Genomic DNA, 16,712 nt, shown 5'->3' with positions numbered 1-16,712 from the left:
TGTGAGAATAATGATCGCTATGTGAAAGAATAACGAGCTCCGCTCCCCCCAGTCATGCTAAAGTGGTACAGTCCCGTTTGCTAACTAGTTCAGTCCGCTAGCAGTCCTCCTTCAGCCAAGTCTGTCGACAAAGAGGAGGGAAAAACATGCCAACAAACTACCCCTGACCGTCAAAACGGACTAAAATAATGAACTTTTATCGCTTGGCTCTTTTGGCGGCAGCTTTGGGTGAGTGCGACAGTCGTTTTGTATGTTGTTATTCAACGGAATGAGTTCGCCTTTGCTGCATCAGCGCAACAGGTTGAAAGCGACCGTTTGTTAACCACTTCGCTACCAGACGATGCTCTGCTTGCCTTCAAACCGTTGGTTTTAGCTCGCTGGTTTGAAATTAAAGCTGTGTTGTTGTTGTTGTTTTTTTTATTTTTTTTTACAATTTTCAACTAATTATGGAACTATAACCGACAATGTATGTAATGTAGACGTTAGCATAATAAGGAATCTCACCTCACGTATCCTAGCCCGTGATATTGTTACAACTTGGGAATAAAGCTGCAACAATGAAATGCTAGGCTCATAACAATCATTAAATAAATAATAATATTCATTAAATAGTGTACAATTAGGTGTTGATAGCTGTGTAGTAAATTAAATCCAAAATTAGCTAATTAAATAGTATAACAGCATAATAATAATGTAATATACTGTACACTATAAATGTATTTGATTGTAGAAACATATAATAAAATAATAAGCACATCACAAAAATGAAATGTATTGTAGTGAAAACCTTTTTTAAATCCTACAACAAAATAATCTCAATGTTAAATGAAAATGAATGCTATTGTAGTAAAAACCTTTTAAAATAATGTAATAAAAATAGTAACTTCATTACATTGACAGTACTCAAAACTACAGAAAATATATTTTAAAAATAAAATTAAATCATTTCAATCATTTAATATCAATTACTCGGCATAATAACGGGCACATTAACCACAAATGAAATATAAACCGGTGCAGGAGTGCACATTTTGCTGACGTACTTTGCAACATACGGACCACAAAAAGTCATTTTGTGTGTGTGCGTGTGTGCGTGTGTGTGTGTGTGTGTGACTGAAACAGCGTGCTATAGAAATGAAAATGGAGTCAGGTCTTATCAGCTTTTTGTTGGATGAATGAGTCAATATGAAGGAATGCTCCACACAGTAAAAGCAGGAAACGCTGACTGCCTGGAAGAGGAAAAGACTGACGGGAAACAGGCTGCTTATAGTTTTCCCCTTTTTTAGCCCTGGAATACCAGTCACTATTTTTAATTTGGTAAAAAAAAATAACTCTAAAGAAGACGTCATATACGGTATATTTACAGACAAAACTTCTCAGCTCTGTGTTTAATTTATTTATTATATATTTATATTTATATACATATTCATTATTCTCTAGTAGCAAGATTTCTACTTTTTTGTTACATTACACCAGTGATTCCTAATTATTTTCTTGATTTGTTTTCCTCGTGATATTGATCTATGTTTATTCTTGTAAATCCCGTTAGAATATGACTTTCTTCACTTAATATTCTTGTAAAATTACAGCAAGTATTTGGAACTTGAACTTTCTTCTTGTATATTGTTCCTGTTCCTGTGGACTGTATTCCCATAATATTTAGAATTTATTCTCGTCGTATTATAACTTTTTTCCTTAACTAGTTTCCCGAAAATTACAACTTTATTTTGCTTTGTTTTAATGCTGCTAAAATGCTGTTATTTTTCCTCTTAATATTATAACGTTATCGTCTTAAAATTCTGACTTTTTCTCGTTAGATTACAACAATTTAGTCCTAATATTTTTACTTGATTCTTATGAGAATACTGCTGCTGTTCTTGTTGAATTATATTTTCAGAATGTGGCTGCACTCAGGACCCCCCTGCAAATTATTGCTGTGTTTTTTTGTGTGTGTGTGTTCCACTGTATTTTTATGATGTGCTGAGGGGCAATCAGAACCAATCTGCGGGTCACAAACGGCTCCCGGGCCACACTTTAAACATTCCTGCTATAGTGGTTTCACACCAGGTGTAAACAATACTTAAGAGTGTCTTTGAAATGATGGCTGCTCACACCTGATCGTATTGGTGAAGATAAAACGCTTTCAATCTTCTGCAGTCAGTCGCTGTGTTCACACTCAGCTGGCGCCTGGATGCTCATTCTTATTGGCTGGAAGCGGGTGAACTCACCCCTCCTTTCTGGTCTTCAAGTGGGACAGGAGAGGTGGTGGCTTGGGGGACGGGGGGGTGGCCGTGGCTTACTAACAATGGTGCGGTCCATGGATAACGAAACAAAGGGAAGACTTGTGGGAGGAATTTAGTCCTGAAATATCCTGCGCTTAGATGCCGCATGAGACATTTACGTTGGACGTGTCACATCAAGACAGTTTTTTGTCGATAAATGCTCCTCATTTGTTGTCATTTCCTCTCTTTGAGTCTTGTTTACAGCAACTTCCTGCCCCGCCTTAAGTGAGTAAGTAGATGTACAGCAGAAAGCAACCCACAAGTGTCTGGCTTGCTTTACACAACCCCCCCACGCACCGTCTGTGATGATTACCCCCTGCCTCCCACGCATACACAATGGATTTTAACCCCCCTGACTCCTGGAACTGGGGGAGGGGGGAGGGGGGGCCGCAAAGGGGTCAGTTAATTAGGTACCTCTTGATAAAGCAACATAGGAGGTTGTGTTTACATTTAAAATGCTTAGTAGGCACATAAATCAGCCATTATTGTCTGCCAATATTTGCAGAATTAAAGGATTAGTTCAGATTTTTTGACATGAAGTTGTCCTTCGTCCTAAGTCCAGCTCTGGTCGGATTTTGGTGATGCAGAACGTCGTTCCGCTTAGTTGCCGGGGATGTTTAAGTAAAGAGTTTGGCTTCTCAAAACAGTATGTGTTCAAAAGAGTAATACATTTGGGTCACAAAAATACCTTCTCAAAAAAATCAGACCTCACCAAACGCTCGGCGTTACATTTGTCTCCTGCTGTATCGCTGCGCACTGTCGCCTGTGTATTCATGTGGATGTGATGAAGACACTCGCGGTGATGCCGCTCTTCTTCCGCGACGGAGCGCCGCGGCCATCTTGTTTACATATGTGTTCCACAGCGGAAGAAGATGCGAAGCGTCTTCATCACGTACACATCAACGCACAGGCGACAGTGAGTGCAATTGCCAAATAACCCGCCAAATAAAGTTGCAAGTGCCAGGAAGGGGAGAAAAATGATTGAATGCCATCTCGCTAGGATGAACAGTAAGTCCGCATCAACAATGACTTCCATTCGTTTGTCATTTGCAATTATTTCACATTGTTTTCTGCATGTAAAACTATAATTTTGTGTTAATATTCGTGGGTGCCTGGAACGGATTGAAACTCTTATAATAATAATAATAATAATAATAATGGATAAGATTTTGCACTTCACTCCTCAAGTCACACACTGGTGGTGGTAAGTTACATCTGTAATCACAGCTGACCTGGGGTAGTCTGACGGAAATGTGGCTGCCAATTTGTACATACAGCCTCTTCGACCACCCCCAAACATTCCTTCACATTCATACACCAGTGTGGGCAGCACTGGCGGCGAGGTGGGGGAAGTGTCTCTCGCCCAGGGACACAATGACAGTGACTGGGAGGAGGGAGAGAGGATCCGGCCGCCAACCTTCCGATTTCTGGACGACCTGATCTACCTCCACTGCCTCCACTGCTGCCCCTTATGAGCTGCTTTTGCTGTCATCATTGTATTTGTCCAAAGAAAATGTACCTTTAGTTGGACCAGGCATGAAAATGAACTTCATGTGCTTCAAGACAAGATTAATGGACAATCAATTAAACAAATCAAGTGACTCAATCTATAAAATCCTATCCCTTGTTTGTTCCAGCCTGCGTGTGTAATGGCGTGCATGTCACGGTGCGTGAGAAGCAGCAGTTCGCCATGCTCTTCCAGTCGGTGGTCCTCCCGTGTCATTACCAGACGGCCTCCACCCAGACCCCGGTAGTGCAGTGGTGGTACAAGTCCTACTGCAGGGACCGCACCCGGGAGTCCTTCAGCCTGCCGGAGAGCCGTGACGTCCAGGCCTCGGAGCGGGGCGCCAGGTCCCAGATGGACTGCTCGGACAGCAGCCGCACGGTCCGGGTGGTGGCTTCGGCGCAAGGAGCCTCCCTGACGCTGGCGGAGCACTATAAGAACAGAGACATCGCCATAATAAATAGTAAGACATCCATTTAACCCCGTAAAGAAGAATGTGTTGCTGTTTCCAAACTGATTGGTGGATAATTCCCTTTTGTCACTTGTATTCATCCATGGGTCCTTATCAGGAGAAAACACATGTCCTCTAATAACGCAATAACTCTGTCAGTGGCTGACAAGCTGTGCTTCTGTGAAAGTATATCTTCTCAAGGAACAATGCAATAGCGATGAAACGTGGGTATACTTTAGAGCAGTCAGTGCAAAGCTTGTAGAACAGTACAGATTTACTGTCAACACACAGCCATTGTTGGCTAAACATCTGTGAGCACACCTCACAGTGGATATCCACATTGTGTTCTTGGTGTGAATATTTAGTGCAGGGGTGTCCAAACTTTTTCCAGCGAGGGCCACATAATGAAAAATGAAAGGATGCAAGGGCTACTTAAAATGTGGTAAAGCAACACATGTAGATATGCTAAGATGTTATACGGTATATAAAGTACGTACTGTATATTCAGGAAATAATTGCATCTGTGATATAGGTGAAAAAGCCTCGTATTATTATCAACTTAGCTCTTTGCTCTTTTTTCATAATTTTTGCTGTTTTTTTCCCCCCAAAATATTTCAAACTTCTTCTTAAATAATTGTAAATTTTCTTTTCGGAATATTAGGACTTTATTCGCGTAATATTGTAACGTTTTCCCCAATATAATCAAAATGACAACTTTATTTTGTTTAGTTTCTTTCTCATAATATTACAACTTGTTTTTTCCTTTAATATTTCAACTTTATGCTCCTAAAATGACATTATTTTTCCATGAATATTCCATGTTTATTCTTGTAAAATTGCATCTTTTTTCCTCATTAGAAAAAAAAAACGTTTTTCATTTCTTTGAACTATTTAAACTTTTTTGTGTAAATTTTCTTCTCGCAATTATGACTTTGCTCCCATAGTATTTGGAGTTTACCACAATATTAGAACTTTTTCCCCAACGTAATGTTGCAAAAATGACAACTTTATTTTGTTTTGTTTGTTTCTCATGATATTACCATGTGAACAAAAAATTCTTTAATATTTAAACTTTATGCTACTAAAACAACATTATCTTTCCTCATAATATTCCAAGTTTATTTTCTTAATATTGCAACTTTTTTCCTCATCAGAATACATTTTTTTTCTCCAAATATTTTGACTTTATTCTTGTATAATTACAGCGTTTTTCTTTTTTTCTTTTTCATTTCTGCTGTTTTTCCTCTAAGTTAATTTTCCAACTGTTTCAATTTGGAAGAAAATGTTGGCGTGATGTGTAAACACGGTCACAATGACACAACGCTTTCCTCGTCTTCCTTTGTAGAAGCAGACCTGCGGATCGGCGAGCTGCAGTGGGGCGACAGCGGGGTTTATTACTGCAACGTGGTCATTGCCGACGACGTGGAGGGCAAGAACGAGGCCCATCTGGAGTTGCTGGTGCTGGGTATGAAAAGGGACACATCATTGGGTACACATCGGAAATGATTGAGCCATACTCCGCTCTCTCTCGCGTTGCAAAATAAGTTCACCACAGCAACAGATACTTAACGTTGTGGCCATGGAGTGTACTGTATGTTGTTAAGTGCCTTGGCATTCCAGTAGTCCGTACGCAGCTTCCATGGAGACGACCAAAAGACTCTTTGCGAGGTCGTGGTCCTCTTTTGTGTAGGCCACCAGCCTTACTTTATCATCTGCTACATGTAAAGTCACTTGGACATTCATCATACGCAATACAAGTTTGCCAACTACTCACTGAGAGAAGCTCTAGTGTCTCAAAAACCTGAGCTTCTCCTTAAGAAAGTGTCACCATGGGAACTTTTTTCATGTCAAGGAGCTTGTGGTGCACTAAGGATAGCTGGTGACAACCTGAAGAGAGACACTGAACAAAAAAAAGTTGTATGCCGTGAAGCTTGTTGTGTTATTGAGTGATTCAGCTGTCACCCTTCTGAGAACTAATCAAATTACTCTCACAAGAGGAGGAGGGTTGGGGGCTTGAAACTGTGACAATAAGATATCCGACAACAGTGTGGAAGAAGTTTGGTGCTTTAAGAAATACACCACTTTGGACATCTGTGGCTTTAATGATGATGAGATGTTTCTCCACGCCTGTCCCAGACAGAGTGTGTGTCTCAGACGCCTCACTGTGACACTTCATCCACTTTTGACATTTACAGCGGAGCCTTGTTTAGCGTCATTCATTCGTTCCGTATGGTCCAACTCTAACCAGATCTACTGTATTTGTCCCATAAGACATCATGTAAATCCATCCAATTTGTTCCAGAATGCCCAACATTAGGCACGTCCCGATGCACATTTTTCGGCTTCCGATCCGATCCCATTTTTTTATAGTTTTGCCGATCTGATCCGATCTGTTTTTTTTATAATAAGAAACTTTTGTGACAAATATGAATTTGTGGAATTTAATAAAGTTATGAAAATAGCTCTTCAAAGCATTAAAAATAATGCAACCAAAGTATTGCTGACACAGCATGACCAACAATATTGTTTGGCTTTTGTAACAAACGTCAGTGAGTCAGGTCCCTAATCCAGTGAAAGAGCCAATAAAAGTCCATCCAATAAGAGGTTAAATTTGGAAAATACTTTTGGGTAGGACTAATCATTTCACATGATTATAGATCAATTTGTGGTGTGATTTAGAATACATAACTTTTTTTTTTTTTAACGAACTGTCTTAATTTTATTTTATCCCAAATTCAGTTTTTTCAATTTTAATTTTTTTAGAATTCCGTTCTTCACCCTTTCCACTTATTTTACCAGCAAAGAGTGTGTGCTCTTTGGGTTAGTGAATAAAATGTCCATGAATGAAATGCTAAAATCCTTGCATTTATTGATTACATTCATTAAGAGCGCTCTTATTTTGAAGGCCGGATGTTTGTCCTGTGCGTTGAGAATGGCAATTGAAGATTGATACGAGCTGGGTGTAAAAATAAACGTGCCTCTCGTCTTTTTTCACTCAGAACCTGCTCGTGGTTCAGTGGGCATTGGAAAATGGTCCTTACATTATGAAAAGCGGTAAAACACCATCCATCCATCCATTTTCTTCTCCTGATTAGGGTCGCAGGGATATGCTGCAGCATATCGATTATCGTCGATAAATTTTAGCACACTCATTGACCAGCAGTTATCGTGACAGTGTCGCTGGCTACATTGCAAAAACATAGCGCACAGGCAACTTCTGTGTCAAGCTAATGTCTCACACTGGTACGCCGTACACTATACTTGAGTACCATCTAGTGGTTCAAATGTGCAGTACACTTCTCATGACAATTATTGAAAAAATGGTGTCAAAAATGTTTTCCGATAAAATCGATTATCGACCATAATTTGTAGCACAACTATCGCCCTGGAACGATGGCCGTGTTGCCTTGTGGGAGATACACAGTGTGGATATTAAACTGTGTTTTTCAATGCGGGCTGATGACTTCATGATGCATGGCTACCAATCAAAGCCCTCACTTGCAATTTTTCGAATTTGCTTGATCTTTTTCTCTCCTCGCTTGCAACTTCCTCTGCTTTGCTTTCTGTCCTTCCTCTGCAGGCAGGACAACTCAGAAGGACGATATTCTACCTGAGTTTGATGTGGAGATCATGCCAGGTACGCCGACTCACCTTCTTTTCAACACTTTTTACCCCCCCATCGCTCAGCATTTCTTCCGCTTTCCTAACCTCACTTTTTCAGTTTTTGTCAAACAGATTTACGTTGTTGTTTAGGATTGTCATTATTTTGGACAGCACCTACAGGTGCACACCTGTCCTGTAGGCGGGTCTGACACCTGCCCCGATGACGCTGTACCATGGGTGTTCAAAGTGCGGTTCGTGGGCCATTTCTCGCCAGCGACTGTTCTTTTATTTAAAGAAAACTTTTTTTAAAACGGAAAAATCAGCAGTCATTTTCCAAGAATAAAGTAAAAAAATATATTAAAAGAAAAAATTAGTAATCTAACGAGAAAAAGGTTTAATTTTATGAGAATAACGTCGTAATATTATATGGAAAAATAATGGCGTTTTAGTAAATGTCTTTTTTTCCCAAAAAATTAGGAGAAGCAAAACAACAAATAAAGTTGTAATTGTTGGTTGCAGAAAAAGTTTTAGTTTTATGAGCATAAAGTCATAATATTATGGGAATAAAGCTATCATTACTAGAAGAACATTTACAGCAACAAAGTTGAAATGATTGGAAAATTATTTTAAAAAACCTAGCAGAAATGGAAAAAACAGCTATAATTTTAAAAGAATAAAGTCAAAGTATTAAGGGGAAAAAAGTCGTATTGTCATGAGAAAAAAAGCAATTTTAAGTGAAACTCGTAATATTATGAGAAAAAAAATATTTTAGTAGCACAGAATTGAAATATTGAAGAAAAATGATTTATTAAGTCATAGTATTATGAGAAACAAAACAAAGTTGTCATTTTTGGAAATTTAGGCGGGGGGAAAAGTCATAATATGATGGGAATTTAGTCAAAACCTAGGAATGAAGTCATAATATTATGAGAACATTTACAAAAACAAAGTTGAAATAGTTTGAAATTTCCAAAAAAAACAACAGCAGAAATGGGAAAAAACAGCTGTAATTTGACAAGAATAAAGTCAATATTAAAAAGTTGCAATTTTACGAGAATAAACTTGTTATTGGGGATGTCCGATAATATCGGTCTTCCGAAAATATCGGCTCGATATTAGCATAAAAATGTGATATCGAAAACCACTAATAAAAAAAATGTTGTATCAATGGACATGTTAATGTGGGCCAGGATGACACCACAGTTTGTTCGCGTACAGTGCTAGCCCACCCCCCTTGCGCTCTCCTCAGGCTCTTGTGGCCCCCATTAGCATCTGGGATGCTAGCTGTTAGCCATTCAGTGAAGCACAAATAAGCTGCACTCCATGAAGGTCTTCACGTACTTGCCGGCTCGGCAGTGAATTCACGTTTCCCATAATAGAAGGTACCGAAGGCCTGAGTCTCCACTTCCTTGCTAGCCGCTTGACTTTCATCTTAGCCTTACTGCTGCCTCGAGAACAATGGGCAGACAGGGAATCACACCGATGTCGGACTTTGCTCTCATGGCACGTAAAAATGTGCTAGAATAAACAAACAGAGCTGCTTGAAAGGCGGTGTGAATTCCACAACATACATACACACATAGAAAAAGAATAAATAAATACGGAACACATAATGTCAACTTTGTAGTGCAATATACATAATAAATAATAATACATAATACATAATAAGGTAATAAGTCCAGTCCAGTACTTCCACAACAGGAGATAGCTGATGTTACATACAACGGTATCGGTATCAGTTGATATCGGAATCGGAAATTGAGAGTTGGACAATATCAGCATATCATTTATGGGCAAAACAGCCAATATCGGACATCCCTACTTGTAATATTATGAAAAAAAAAATGTAATTTTAGTAGCATAGAGGTGAAATATTAAAGAAAAAAAAAATTTTAAGTCGTAATATTATGAGAAACAAAACAAAAGCTAAAAACAAAGCTAAGATGCACTAAGTTATGTTTTCCACTTTCTCATCCACTCCAAGTCATTATTCAAGTAAAAGTGTGTAATTCCCCCACCACTAGGGGCTTTGAGTGGGGCCCTCCCTGAGGAAGTGCGCTGTTAAGGGTGATTTACAGATGTTGAATAAGAGTTATTCTGGAGTTTCTTAACTTCAAGTATTTGTGTGTCTACTTCCAGAGTGGGCGTTTGTCGGCTGTGTGGCTGCGGGCAGCTTCTTGTTTCTGGTACTGTTGGGCATCTGCTGGTGCCAGTGTTGCCCTCACTCCTGCTGCTGCTACGTGCGATGCTGCTGCTGCCCCGAGACCTGCTGCTGCCCGCAACACCGTACGTAGCACCAAACACATTTGGGTCCACTTGAGGCCTACGGGGATTTTTTAACCGCTTGGTTTCTCCCTCAGTATACGAGGCAGGGAAGAAGGCCAAGCCTGCCCCGCCTGCTCCGGTCCCCGTGTACCCCTATTACATTCCTGGAGTTCCCGCCGTGATGCCTCTCACTCCTTCATCCCACACGGACCCGAAGGTGGTCTCTGCCCCCTCTGTGGAAAATAACCTTGCTGGAGGTGAGTTTCATAGAGAGAGAAAAAAGAAGACATCTCACACGCGACACATTCATTGTCACATCCATTGCATTCCGGTGTTAGGCCATCATCACATCTGTTATTTGCAAACCGATATTAACCATAGAATGGGTTTCCTCAAATATAAACAATAATAATAAACACAAAAAAATAAATGCTGCACCTCAAACGAACACCTATGCAATCACATTTACCAGGACTGATACCAGCAGGTGTTGCGATAGAGGTCTTGACCGCTACACATGGCAGCTGGAGAGCAGACATGGCATCTGGAAAGTTGAAGCGTTCAAAGCAAAGCATCATTATTTGTGAAAAAATGAGACAAAATCTATCATCTCACAGTTTGAATATCTTGGCATGATAAAGTATGGTTTGTTTGTTTCAGGAATACTTACGGTATGTTACATGTTGCATTTGCACAATTCAACATGTCTGAAAAGGAGTAGGAGGAAGCGGAGCTTTAGGGGGAGTTACATCCCAAAACTCGTTGTTTTGGGCAAAAAAATCGCAGGAGACACGCACACTTCCCGCACTGATTTTCAAACCCGCAGACAGCCCGCAAAGCCCGTAGGAAGAAATTTGGGATGCAGATTATTTTCTGCGTGCTCGCAGCCAGGTCGCAAGAGCAAGGCAGAGGAGGAGTGCGTGTGTTGTAAATTTTAAAGCACATTGTGTACATTGACCGGCCACGGCAGCGGCTCCTCCCGCTGCGGGCGACTCTTCCAGCTGTACACCCGACCTCCGCGGACGCACGGCTGCTCACATAGCGTATCCGACATTAATGCACTTTACCCGGCCACGGCGGGCGGCTCTCCCCGCTGTACACTCTGGTTCTCGCAGTCACGATAGCCATAGGTGCCATAGGAAGCCAGTACGCCCATCTTGCAATCGAAGTGAGTGGGCTGCACGAGCCTCGTATGATGCCCACACGAGGTGCTTTCCCAGTCAGCGAAACGTACGACAGCAAGCACGTGTGTGTCATGAATGACTTGTTCCTAAGTATGACACACTTGCACACTCCCTTCTGAAACACTTCTTCTACGTACTGGCCGCGGCCAACAAATTTATTAATTCATTAATTTTTGAAAAAAAAACGCGATGCTTGAACCCCGATTTAGTTGGGGACGACTAATTCACGTAACAGAGTTCCTGGTGGCCTAAGACTCTTGCACAGTAATATACAAGCATGTCTAATGTAGTCTGTGTTTGCATGCATGTCCATTGAATAGCCATGATTCTGTGCATTCATTAGTCCATTAGGTACCCCTGAACAATCTCACAATGAGCTCCCATACAAGATCTGTATCAAAAATGAAGTCTCTATTATTCACAAACAATCTATTCAATATTGAGGGTATGCATCAGCTTTTCTAATATTTTGGTAACTCCTTAAGCTATCAGGGGGTCAGATTGTGCAGGTGTGTACCTAATGCAGAAGCCAATGAGTTGCATGCATGTGCCGCCCTTGCACGCAGATGTGTTGTGTGTCCGTGTCCGCAGTTCGCAGTGGTTACCGCCTGAAAGCCAGTCAGGACCAGGACTCACTGAAAGTTCTGTACTACATAGAAAAGGAGCTGGCTCAGGTGCCCTCCGCCAAGCTGGCTGCACTCCGACGTAAGCCTGCACAGTTGAGGCTACTGTGTGTGTGAACAGATAGATGCTTGTGTGTGTGAATTAGTAGCTTGTGTTTGTTTCCATTTCATCATCATGTTCATCTCATAACATGTAACTCTACTAACCAGTGGGAGGACAATACAGAATACAGTGGACCCTCAACATTCGAAATTCGGCCAATTATCAGAGAATGCTTCTAAAAGTTGTGATGTTGAACCCTCCTTTTGCATGACATCACACAAGTCAAATATTAGCATTTAGCTGTTTCTCTCTGGCGTATCGTTGTTTATTAGCAAAGTTTTATTGTCTGAATGATTCACATTAGTGGCCGCCTTCTTTTTCCACTTGAAAAAATTAGGTCACCCCATGGGAAATGACATTTATGGCGCCCCCTACGGGTTGTGGTCAAAATGCTTTGACGGCTTGACTCTCCACGTCCAGTTACTACTTCCGCCAAAGGGTTATGTTTTTACAAGCGTTTATCTGTTGTTTGTGTTCAAAATCATTTGAAAAGTTCTAAATGGATTTGGATGAAATTTTCAGGAATTGTCGGAAATGGGATATGGAAGAAGTGATTACGTTTTGGGGGTGATCCGTATCACCGTCTGGATCCAGGGATTTTTTAAAGGATTCTTTAACATTGCCAGAGAAGACCATTTTTGGCATTTGCTCATGTAACGCCACAAAAAATGGTCAGAGCACTTGGAAAATACAGCACAAGTTTCCAACAGGTTCTGCAAAATATCCAAGACTGATCCAAATAATGGAATCATTCCGGACACTATGATCCAGACTATGAAAAAAATGTTCATCATGGGAAGACAACAAACGATGCTATAAACATGCAACAAACACCATCATACACAGCCAAGACATGATGGATTAACATTATTGTATCTTCAAAAGCTATGGAGCTAGAGCCACTAGAAAGCCGCCATGACGGAAAATGTGATTTTTGTGTTAAAACTACTGAGCTAATATTGTTGCCATTCTGAATCCAATTACTACTGGTATGTTTTCATGGCCAAGGAATCTAAATATGTAGATAAAATAAATGTAGGACTAATATTTATGTGGGGAACTATGGCGCTGGGCGGAGGTCTGCGCTCTACGAGTGCTCTTCTAGTTTCTAAAATGCAAACAAATAGATGTTCCACCTTAGAGGTTCCGCTGTGCATTGATCGTTTGTGTCATTTCTATGTCATAATTCAACAACGAATGCGTGTGTCCAAACAGCCAGTAGCCTATCAGAGCTCAGCTCTCTCCACGAGGGAGGAAACACAGATTTCAGACACACCTACCAGACCGTCCAGATGAAGGCGTTGCCTCCCATCGCCGACACCGATGACCACTCGATGCTGAGAGCGGCCCCGCCCACCCGGAGTCGCAGACAGAGACTCCGGGAACGCAACAACCACTCGGACGATGAGCTGGACAGAAGGTGAGCTTAATGATGTGATGTCGTCTTGTACAATACAGTATAAAGAAGCACTGCAATGTTGCGTGCTGTGTTTCATACCCCAATGCAAGGGTGTTAAAATGTGGGATGGCAAAATGCTAAACTGCCAAGCCAACCAAACTGTGCCACTTGGTGGAAACAAGGCATATGTCGTGTCATGCTGGGTCTTTACCATGTGTCCCGTCCGTCGCTACAGGTGGAATGCTCGCTCAGAGCACCTCCAAAGACAGACTCTGAGCAAAAGGGGTCGCACTGGCTCGCTGGACGAGCTGGAGGAATTCGCCCGCTCATACGGTTCCCGTAGGCGCCGCCCTGAGCCGCCGGACATTCGTGATTGCAGCCCTCCGAGGCGTTTCTATAGAGACGAGGACGACGGCTGGGCTCGTCGCAGCCCCTCACCTTTGCCACAGAAGAGAAGGGGTACGTGGGACAGCGAGCTCGCCTCCCGACCTTCCTGTCCGCAAGATTACGACAACGTCTTCCTCAACCACGCACTGGCGAGCAAAGCGAGGGGGCCCAGCGGGGACAGGGGCAGGACGGATGAGGACAGTGACACCCCCTCCAAAGGTAGCTCCAGGGGCAAGGGCAGCAGCTACTACAGCCGCTCGCCAAGCAACCGTCCAGAAGACGAGGACCCTTTGCCGCCCTACTCGGAGAGGGAGGCAGAGCGGTACCGCAGGGCCGGCCCTACCCCAGACTGGTACCACTCTGGAGAATCTGGCAGAACAGAGCAGTACGATGCCTCAGAGCCCGGCCTGAGGCCTTTCTCATACACGCGACCCCAGCAGGGGATGACCCTCCCACTGCAGGGTGGCAGAGAGGAGGCAGACAGGAGACGCAATCTGGTGAGTTACTTGTAGCAGGAAGTAGGACTTCTTGTCTCCCCGGAACTGCTAAAGAATACCGTATTGACCTGAATACAAGAAAAAAAGTCAGAAAAAGACTTGGACTCGGGAGATTTACAAACCAACAGTCGGCACCCGGCGACACCTCCCCAAGAGAGTTCGAGCTTTTTTACCTGCGGTATTTTGGTCACGCAGAAAAGGTTTGAAAAAGAAGGGTCATTTTATATTCAAGCTGGAGAGATTTATACATGTCAAGCTTTTCTTCCTGAACATAAGATGGTATTTTTCCCCTGGAAAAAAGTAGGAAAAAAACTTGTGGTCTTATATTTGAAGTCTAGAGGTTTATACATGCACACCAGCAGGTGGCGCCCAACGGCTTCTTCCCAAGAGAGTCCGAGCTTTTTTTCCTGAATATAAGACGGTATTTTTTCTCCTAGAGAAAAAAGGATGAAAAAAGCTTGTGGTTTTATATACAAAGTCTAGAGAAGTCTAGCGACCAACCAACAGGTGGTGCCCAACAACGTTGCCCCAAGAGAATCCAAGCTTTTTTCCTGACTGTAAGACAGTATTTTTTCTCCTACAAAAACAAATATGAATAAAGCTTGTGTTAAGCCTAGAGATTTATACACTCACACCAACAGGTGGCGCCCAACAACTTCCAGAATATAAGACGGTATTTTTTCACCTAGAAAAAAAACTATGAATAAAAACTATGGTTTTATATTCAAAGTCTAGAGATTTATACATGCACACCAACAGGTGGCGCCCAACGGCTTCTCCCCAAGAGAGTCCCTGAATATAAGACTGTATTTTTTCTCCTAGAAATAAGCTTGGAAAAAAGGGGTCATCTTATATCCAAGCTGGAGAGATTTATACATTCAAAGTTTTTTTCTGAACATAAGACTATTTTTCCCCAAGAAAAAAGTGAAAAAGACGAGTCGTCTTACTGTATATTTGGACTAAAGATTTATATATGCAAACCAACAGTGTTTCCCTCAAGTCTGCTGTTTAATTGTGACGGTGGCTTCTGCTTCTTCTTGTCACTCACACACACCGGTGACCTGGAGAGATGCAGCCGTGACTCGCGACTTGCTGGGAAGAACTGCCTTGAAGGTTGTTAGCAAGCTGGCAAAAAGGAGGTGTTACAATGCTAATGTGAAGATGATGATCAATCAGTCGAAGCTAATATGATATCCTTTTATGTACGGTAAAAAGAGGGCTAGTATGATATTTACTGTGGTCTTATATTCAGGTCAATACTGTACATGTCTCTCCCACACAGATACAATATAAGCAGCCCTGACATGCCAGCCTCACTTCCTTCATGAATAAATATGCCGTTTTCCACAGTAACGACTACTAACCCAATCTCAGCTGCACTACTTTAAATGAAGCTTTAGCGACTCGCCACACCCTCCCGCTGGCTGCAACTACCGAGCACGAATGCGAGGCGTCTAACATGTGGCTGTCAACATGTATTTCCTCGACAGAGCACAGCACTGAGCAGGGATTCTCTGCTCGTGTGACGAGCTGCACGACCACTGGGTTGTTTTGCTTCACGCCGTCCTCATCCGCCGCACTGACTCCGCTCTCTTAACTGCACTACAAACTTTTCAGAACATTACTGCAATTATGAATGAGTTGTACAGTATGTGTTCGTACCACTTGGATGACAATGAAAGGACTTTTGCCAGTGCCAAGAAGTTTGTGTACCGTCTGCCGCTTCACTTGTGTAACACTGTTACAGTCTTATTATCACAACAATGCAACTCAGGTTCATTTTATATTTGTCCCTTTTGTATATCTACAGTACTGTATATGTAAACACTGAAGCTTAAATGTTGTTTTGCTGAATTTATTTGTACTCCTTAAATAAAAAGAATGAACCGGAAAGGTTTCCAGTTTGTATTTTAATGATCTACACAGAGTCTTCTTAATTATATAAGCTCACAAATTAATGTTGGTTTGTTTAGCAGAATCCCTATCAATTGTATTATAATAAAAATTGATTTTATATATTTTTAAGTCATTTATTGTTGTTCAGACAAATATCAGAAACGTTTTTGAATGTAAAAAAAAAAAAAAACAGGAAAAAATTAATATTTTTGCCATTGGACAGTGACATATGTGTGTACCGGTACTGTTTTGTTTTTCAGACAAAATATCTTTGGATGGTGACATATTTTTCTTTTTTTTTTCTTTTTTTTCTGACCGTTTTTATAATATATATGTTTTTTTTTTATATTTTTTTAATATCAAATTATAATCCACAGAAAGTCACTTGCTTTTTGGGCAAAATGAAAAAAACATTACTATCTTGGTATATATTTAAGATATATATATATATATACTGTATATATACTGTATATATATATTATATATTGTGTATTATATATTTTACAAAAAAGTATATA

General features: G+C 41.2%; 1 protein-coding gene across 3 annotated transcripts; it reads left to right on the top strand.

Moving 5' to 3' along the window:
- The first annotated feature begins 81 nt into the window (after positions 1-81).
- ildr2 (immunoglobulin-like domain containing receptor 2) lies at positions 82-16,206 on the top strand. 3 transcript variants are annotated; one of them, XM_054787396.1, is made up of 10 exons: positions 82-228; positions 3,920-4,249; positions 5,583-5,702; positions 7,818-7,874; positions 9,980-10,126; positions 10,201-10,362; positions 11,881-11,994; positions 13,231-13,435; positions 13,650-14,298; positions 15,789-16,205. In XM_054787396.1, the coding sequence occupies exons 1-10, from the start codon at positions 189-191 to the stop codon at positions 15,822-15,824; spliced, it is 1,860 nt and encodes a 619-aa protein (XP_054643371.1). In that variant the 5' UTR covers positions 82-188; the 3' UTR covers positions 15,825-16,205. The 3 variants fall into 3 exon arrangements, with proteins under 3 accessions (XP_054643371.1, XP_054643372.1, XP_054643373.1); XM_054787397.1 differs by lacking the exon at positions 7,818-7,874 and having other exon boundaries at positions 15,789-16,206; XM_054787398.1 differs by lacking the exon at positions 11,881-11,994.
- Positions 16,207-16,712: the final 506 nt, after the last annotated feature.

Source organism: Dunckerocampus dactyliophorus, chromosome 9 (genome assembly GCF_027744805.1).
Source record: "Dunckerocampus dactyliophorus isolate RoL2022-P2 chromosome 9, RoL_Ddac_1.1, whole genome shotgun sequence".
Classification (NCBI taxonomy): Eukaryota; Metazoa; Chordata; class Actinopteri; order Syngnathiformes; family Syngnathidae; genus Dunckerocampus; species Dunckerocampus dactyliophorus.
Note: the sequence above shows the minus strand (reverse complement) of the source record. Positions and strands in the feature narration are given on the sequence as shown.